The 8,205-nt window shown below is 38.8% G+C and overlaps 1 protein-coding gene across 3 annotated transcripts; it reads right to left on the bottom strand.

Moving 5' to 3' along the window:
* Nucleotides 1-121: 121 nt before the first annotated feature.
* Nucleotides 122-3,546, bottom strand: LOC134083068 (glutathione S-transferase kappa 1-like). 3 transcript variants are annotated; one of them, XM_062539187.1, is made up of 8 exons: nt 3,394-3,546; nt 2,969-3,040; nt 2,801-2,882; nt 2,016-2,144; nt 1,741-1,886; nt 1,488-1,604; nt 1,285-1,378; nt 122-918 (listed from the first exon to the last, which is right to left on the bottom strand). In XM_062539187.1, the coding sequence occupies exons 2-8, from the start codon at nt 3,038-3,040 to the stop codon at nt 869-871; spliced, it is 690 nt and encodes a 229-aa protein (XP_062395171.1). In that variant the 5' UTR covers nt 3,394-3,546; the 3' UTR covers nt 122-868. The 3 variants fall into 3 exon arrangements, with proteins under 3 accessions (XP_062395171.1, XP_062395170.1, XP_062395172.1); XM_062539186.1 differs by lacking the exon at nt 3,394-3,546 and adding an exon at nt 3,145-3,357 and having other exon boundaries at nt 2,969-3,063; XM_062539188.1 differs by lacking the exon at nt 3,394-3,546 and adding an exon at nt 3,145-3,356.
* Between the last annotated feature and the right edge of the window lie 4,659 nt (nt 3,547-8,205).

The raw sequence follows: 8,205 nt of genomic DNA on the forward strand, positions 1-8,205 counted from the left end.
TTTTAATTCATTACACTAAATTAAAAGTTAATGCAAACTGCACTGTATTATCAGTGATGTCCTAAAAAATGTTTCTTTTTCACTAAAGATGGCTTTGGAATCAAAAGGTAAAACAGTAGGCTTCTATAAAGTGAGAGTGCGACTGCACATTATTTATTTACATGTTCGGGCAAATAAAACATCTGAGGCAATAAGTTAGAATACACAGGGATATCAGAAAAATGACACGGTTGCCACTGTGCTACACGGTTATTATTAGCAATGTGTCCTCCCACACAGGCTGAGTCCCTCTGCAATCATATTATTACACCTTTCGGCTATGATCAGTGAATGTCATTCAATCAGCATTTCAAATGTTGCTTGAGAAATAAAGATTAATTATTTTTAATCTCTTGAACTGTTTTGTTGGTATTTGTGAATGTCTATATCGAGGGCTTGCAGTTTGTCTGGTTATTTTGCTGATCAGATCATAAACGGCCATAGCAATGAGGAGGAATGACCGATCAATTTATCAGTACATTTGTTGGCAGAGAAACTATCATGACTGTGGAGGGAATAAGTCTGGGATGTCAGATACCTTCAGAAGGCTCAACAGGGGTATCATGGACCTAATTGAATGAAACACAGAAGGAAGGTGTCTGCTTGATAACCCAGTGAAATTCTCTCAAAGGCTGTTCTGTAGGTAGTGATTTTTGTTTTGCCCACAAAGGTTGATTTGCTAGTGATCTTGTTTTCACTAGGCTTGGTTAATGATTGGCTGCTGTGTAAAATCCCCTACCTGTAGCGCAAAATAATTTTTATTTCAATTAATGCTATATTTAGATCTTTGTGATACAGTTTTTACTGTGATACTGTAATCTAGGAGGATTTACATTTTGGCAGAGGGCTTGCTTGGTTGTGGTCCCACCCACTTCTCTCCTGAAAGACAGAACATTAGACAAGTTGAGAAATCATGTGTACACTATGGTGGCCTATTAGGAAATGCATAGCATGTCTACCATCTTACATGAACAACAACAACAACAAATGTGCCATGGCAACAAATAGTTGTTACTCAATTGCACTTCATTACAATAATTGACAAATATATAGGAAAGTACATTAAGTAATATTACCTTTAATTATACAAATGTTGATAACACATTTAGAACTATAGAATTAGGTCGATATCTGCTAACAACCATTTATTTACTGGTATGAGTCAGAACCATATAACGAGATCTTAAAACAAAACGTTTTAGTTTTAAGTTTTAGTGGAATACATTTTCATGGAATATTCCTGACCTATGCAGTGAGCCAACAGCTCGAAACGATCTGAGCCAAAGAACGCCTCAGGTTTCCCATCCACGTGACAGACAATCAGAGGGAAACCAAAAGCCTACAAAGATGAGAGAATTTGGTAGATTAAGACAGTTGGCATGAAAACGACACAAACATTTGTGTCATTCAACACAGAGGACTGACCACTGTCATGGTACAGTACTTACCCCATAATCCATTGCTTTCGTTGTGGCAGCCTTCAGTTTGTCTTTGATTGGCTGGGATTGGGCCAACTTCAGCAACTCTTCAATCTCATTGGCTGACAGTCCAGCCTTTAGACCCGCCTGTTGAGAGGGACAAAAAGAATTAAGTCAGTTACAATTACTCCCAGACAATAAAATCCTAATTTGGATTGAATGGGGCTTGAGGAAAAGTCACTAGAGTATGCTGAAACCAGGACTATGTGGTTCCATATGGTACCTCTGTGAGTGACGCAGGCTTGGTGATGTCTTGGTCTTTACTCCAGATTCTCATCCACAGCTCTCTGGAGACTTTCTCCACCTGGGCATCACCATCAGTGTGCTTCTCAGCCACTGCAGTCACAAAGCGCATGGCTGTGAGAGAACCTGACCAGAAAAAGGTATACAGAGAGAGGGAGGGAAGTAAGTATTGGCATTGGCAGTATTAGGGTGTTTTTGTGTGACAGTGTACTACTGAAGCACCATGAAGTAGAATAGAAGGGAGATGAAGGCTACCTTTCTCGAACATGGCCTCAAAGGGGTTTGAAGGAGAGGATAGGGGTACTTTGAAATACTGAGCGAGACGTTCCAAGTCTTTGGTCATGTACAGAAACTTATTCGGGACCAGACCTGGGGGCTTGTTACCTTTCTCAGAAACAAATACACAAAGAAACGAACAAGGAAGCACAGATTATCTTAAGTGCAAAAATTACTAGGTTCATTAAAATCTAAATGTATTGCAATTGCACAGTCATGCACGATATGCTCAACAGTTGCAAACGAGTGACACTAAGTAGGCTATATTTCATTACAGTTTTTCTCAAATGCTTAAACACAAAAGCCAATCCTCTAAACCAAATTTACTAAATCTAGCCACTCTTTTCCAATACCATAAACACATTTCACATGAAGACACAATTCACAAAACACAATCCTCCGTTCTCATAAATCTAAGCACATTTTCCCTTGCTAAAACACATTGCAAAACATATTCTCAAATGAAAGCTCATGTGATGCAAAATGCTTGCCACAGTCAGCAATAACTGAACACAATGAACACACCTGGCATCATTTATTACACACAACGACTCAAAATTGAAGACACTTCTTGCTAATGCGCACAGTGACTGTGGTGTGTGTGTGTGTGGTGTGAATGAAGAAAATACTGTAAAAGAACTTCACACCCTGATCATGTTTTAGAAAAGGGTATTGTGTTTAGACATTGGGGAACATGGAGGAAACGTTTGTGAAATGTGCTTTAGCATTTGAGAAAACCTGTAATAAAAGAATGATTGTCCTACCTGAACTTTGCATAACACCTGACAAGAAGGCTGGTCGCAATTTAAGATCAACGTTCCATACATGTCTGTAGCGACAGAGCACCTAGAGCCATGGATAAGAAGAAACGTTCATACAACTGCAAACTACAGTAGCATACAGTTTAGCTGTTGCAAACTTTTATCACAAACCTCGAATCCAAGCCAAGAGTACGGAGATACAACGTCGTAGAACAATTCTAACACTTTTCTGGAGCTGGCCATCTGTGGAATTACAAATGTATAGACTATTAAAGACAATGATAAACCTGTTATTTCAGCAGATTGTGGTTAACCATTGGTCCATCCGAAAGTAGGTAAAGGTTCACCTGGCCAAACCATGCATGCAAAGGTGACGACAACTTTTAGTAGCCTAATATTCCGTTCGGTGATCTGACACAACCATGGTTACTTTTTTATTATTAAAAAGTTTTAGTTGTGAAAGGATTCGCCCGTGCAATTTTGTTTTTAGGCTTCAAATGTGCACTTGACTTGTTGCACGATCATGGAAAGAAGGGTGAAGCAATCAAACTCTCATACAAATTAGCCGTCCGTCATCGCTCTCGAAATATCTATACCTCGAAATTCTGACTTTCCAAATTGAAGGGGTCGCGGGTCGGCAAAGTTAGGAATTCGGAGAGCCCGTGAAGAATGGAAGAGTGTCTGTTTTCCTTTAACTCCCTTCTTCTTTCGATTTACTGATTTCAAGAGCAAGTTTTTTTAAATCATTACTGCCATCTACTGTGTTGTGGCGGACAAAAGAAGGACAGCTGGGTTTTTCTGAAAGGCTTAGGGCCTACTTTAATGAGTACTTGAGACCCTATGCTTGAGACACAGGAGCAAATGGTTGCAGTTGAACTAATTAAATTAAAAGGGCTGTCAAAAATAATAATAATAATAAAATCACATATATTTTTTTTTTTGCTGTAAAAGTATTTTAAATATTTCAATTTAAATGAATCATTCAATAATCGGCAGTGACATTTAAGTTCAAAAACTCTTACTATGTTCACTGTTCAAACAATGGTCATAACAATCTATAATAGGCCTATGACCTAATATGCTGAGAATAAATTCAAATGTGTGCTGAAATGAATTCAAAAGTGCTCCGGAAACAAGTTTTTTTTTCCACATACAGTAGGCTACAAGGCATTTCAGGCCAGTTATAGGGACACAATGAAAATAAATGAACACTCCCCTCAATGTCAACACTATTTTGCTTTATATATTGCTTTGCACTGATGTGGTGCTTTAGAGTTGACGAACTCCGGTGATATGCAAATTCCTTGCTGCAGACATTGCAGAGGACTTTACTGTTATCAACACCATCAGTAAATGTTCCGATCAATGATCTAGGCACATTCTCTTCTCTCTCCTTAATTTTACAGTCTAATGGTTACTGACTAGAATGGCTCCGGGTCAAAGGTCATACGGAATCGATTAATCTGTAATATTTTTATCAGTTATTTTGACAGCCCTAAATTAAAGATGTGCATCTGGAGATAAACCAGCCTATGTCCAATTTGTCCTGCCTAAAGAAGCCACAGACTAGTCTGGCTATCACCATACTAAGCTCAATCTTTCAAGATTGAGCATTAGTATGAACATTAGTATGGGGAGTCTGCACTTTATTTCTACTGCACAAGAGGCGTGATCAATGGAAAGCAAACTTTGGGCATTTTCCAGTTTCGTTCAGCTACTCTAAGGTATAAGTAAGTAAGTAAGTAAGTAAGTAAGTAAAATGTATTTGTATATCACATTTAAAACCAAAGTGCTTCACAATCAGTATATGAAAAATAAATTAAAAACAATATAGCCTACAAGAATAATAGAGGGACAAAAGGACAAAGACAAAGAACAGAGACAAAAGACAGATACTATACAAGGAGAATGATACCCTAACCATCACATGCTAGGTCATCAAATGCAATACGGTAAAAAATGCGTTTTAGGCGCTGAGTCACAGAAGCTATGGTTTTTAGCTCATTGGGCAAGCCTAGGAGCAAACACACTAAAAGCACAGTCTCCTTTCTGTGTCAGACATGATCGTGTGCTGTTAAGCAGAGACTAAAAGCACAGTCTCCTTTCTGTGTCAGACATGATCGTGGGGTGTTAAGCAGAGACTGTGAGGCTATATACCAGACACTCTTTTGTTGTACCTAAACTACAGTAGCCTACATTTAGGACATTGTAAAACAGGTTGTCTGATATAGGGAACACTCTCTTAAACCATCTGATATGCAGACGATTTGGCTATTATGTCCCCCAGCACCTGTTGGATATGCTATGAGTATGGGGTTGAGTTTGATACAATGCAAAAAAGAGTGTTGTATTGATAGGACCAAGGAGGAAGAAGCTGCACTTCACCTGTCAGGGCAATCCCTCTGTGTAAGTGCTGTATCTTGGGCACATCATCACTGACAAGATAGAAGATGATGCTGATATGAATAGGCACAGACAAATGTTGTAGGCTATGTCCAATCAAACATGTTAGTCTGGAAATTCCATCACTGCTCTGATGATGTGAAAGTGAGCTTGTTTCGTGCATACTGCACCCCTATGTATGCAGCCCCATTATGGCAGCTACAAAAAGGAGACCCATGTGCAAACTTAATGACTGCCTGAGGAGGATACTGCTGAAAAAGTAGTTTTCGTATAGTTAATGTTTAATGTTTAAGATCATGTCCCGACTTGATAGTCTCAAAACTGGATTAATGATGCTCACAAGCCCCAGGTGCAGCTCGGTCAGATATCAATCAATCGATCGACCCTATTTGCGGAAACATGGGTGCCTGTAAGACTCTCATGAATTCAGTATGTTTGTATGTGTTCATGAATATTCTTGTTATGTTGTATGTCTTGCTGTTGGGTCTCGAGCCTGTAATTAAGTTTATACACACACACACACACACACACACACACATACACACACACACACACACACACACACACAGTGGGGAGAACATGTATTTGATACCATAGAGTTGCCTGAAAAGAGGAATATAAAATCATCATTTGATGCCTTAAAAAAAGAAAAATCAAACAGCTGGGGACACCCATTTTCTTTGTGATTGAAGAATGTTCCTCCTTAAATTCATGACGTTTCTGCATAAAACATGCATTTTTGACACTTGTAGCCTATGCAGTTTTTTTCTGGGATGCGCTTAATCATCATGTTTTTTTTTTTCATTTTTTTTTTCATTTTTTAAATAGTCAAGGACACTATGTTCAGACCAATTCATTCGTTCATTCGTTCAATTTTTTTGGGATTATGAAAATTATATTTCGGAATCCTTAGAACCTGAAGAATCAGGGAATCTTTGTTTGACAATTTTCAGAAGTCATTAAAGCAGTCATTTTGGGTCTTGAAAATGGTGTACTATTGCATTAAAAACGCCATATATAATGCTATACTGGTAGATAGGGTAACATTTTAAACTTTTATGTATCACCACAAAACTTTCCCAGTTATTCACTTACATTAAGACAAGATTTTTTTTTATTACAAGTTTTCTGAAATGTAATGTTTAAATATGCAAATGAATATGCAAATGAGGCTTAATATACTGAAATAGGCGTTAATTTCAAACTTCCAAACCTGACATGTACATATAATAGTAGCTATCCTTTATGGAGGATTAAGGTTTTAGCCCTTTATTATTAAAATACTTAATAGTTCCTGATAAAAAAAGTAACTATTAAGTATTTAAAAACAATGGCAGAAAACGCCTTCATTTATGTATTCCTCAATCAAGAACCTTTTCAATGCTGCTGGCTGTGGAATTGACTGTTTACCATGATACAAGTTTAAAAAAAAAAACGGGTGGGTCTTATGAATAAGCAGGGCTATTGTTTGGAAACAGCTCTTGCCAATGCTGTGGTAGAAAACACAAAACACTTTCAAGGCATGTATGCACACCCTTTCCTGAAGAAGGGTAACATTTGTCTGTTTTGCTTCCGACAACACTGAACCTTCAATATGAACCTTCTTTGGTAAGTATGCAGCACATACAAACTTCGCCAAAGTAGATAGCTGATCCTTTTCACTTTTTTGTATCTGTAGAGCACTGAGGACACAATCATCTGCTTTCAAGTAGATGTTGAACCATGTGGCCTTTTCTATTCCAGAAAAGCGCCTGGTGTTGGCTGCTACTGTGAATGCATGAAATGCTGGTAAAGACTTTGCATGATCTTACACCTAGAGCTGTCCAAATTGGTTCCACTTGCAGAATCCCAGATGTCATTGAAATACAAGTATCTTTCAACCAAGTCTTCTAGTTTGCTATGACCAATAATAGAACATCAGAGTCAGGAGAGAAGAACATCACCATTGCATCAGGATTTGATGGCAAAACTGTATGATGAATCAAGGTATCTGCTTCTTTATGGTTGTTTCTTTCAAAGTGCAATTGGATGTTGCTATTTGAGTGTCCTGCAGCAGAGGATATGATGAGCTTGGGGGAGTTGTATCTGATTCTGTCAAATGCGAAGAAAAGCTTGCTAAGTCCTTCTGCAGCTTGAAGGTGGAGTGCAAGATCAGCAGTGCGAGAAGCTGCCACCTAGAAGAGAATTGTCTCCACTTGATGTAATTCATGATGGATCTGAACATTGCATTTTTAGCTTTGTTTGCTTCCCACTCATTTAATGATTTCACAAATTCAGCATTAGTCAAAGCTTCAAGGAATGTACTATTAGCCTGCATTGTACACTCAACCATGGTAGATTTGTCCTTCTCAGAGCAGGCCGGTTCAACTTGCTCTGTTGCCTGCCAGCAAACATCTCTCAGCTGTGGGTTCTCCATGAAGAATTCCTCCAGAACCAATTCGTACAGAGCCACATATGAGTAAATAATGGCCACGCAAAGAACGTTTGTTGTGTGTACCCTTCAGGATTTGCCTCGTTGTTGCTGCACCAAAGACATCAGGTTCTATCCAGGCATCATCTATACAGTACCTGCATTTTTAATAGAAATCCCAAGAGCTCTCAGAGCAGCCATTGTGGTGTGCAATTTCCCAAGCCTTGGAACAACAGAGTTTTTTCAGATCAGGTCTGGAATCTAACAGTTGAACAGCCTTCTCGTAGAGGGCCATGTCAAAAGAGATAACAGTTGGATGTTCTTCACCAACTGCCAGGCGACGTAGTTTGTTTGCCTGCATAATCAGTCAGAAGGGTTGACCACTCGTGCCACTTCGGGAAGTAGCGGTACAGCTAGCCCAGCCTAACATGGGACATAACTTGTGCTCTCTTCTGACTTCAACCTGGATACTGCAGAGGCAACTACCCAACCTAGGTGACGCAGCTGATGGGTTCCAGAGATACCATCTTTGTTTACTGAAATCTGCTTCACTGGTTTATTTTGCTTTGGTTTGGGCTGATTGCAATGTAATATT

Source organism: Sardina pilchardus, chromosome 6 (assembly GCF_963854185.1).
Source record: "Sardina pilchardus chromosome 6, fSarPil1.1, whole genome shotgun sequence".
NCBI classification, from domain to species: domain Eukaryota; kingdom Metazoa; phylum Chordata; class Actinopteri; order Clupeiformes; family Clupeidae; genus Sardina; species Sardina pilchardus.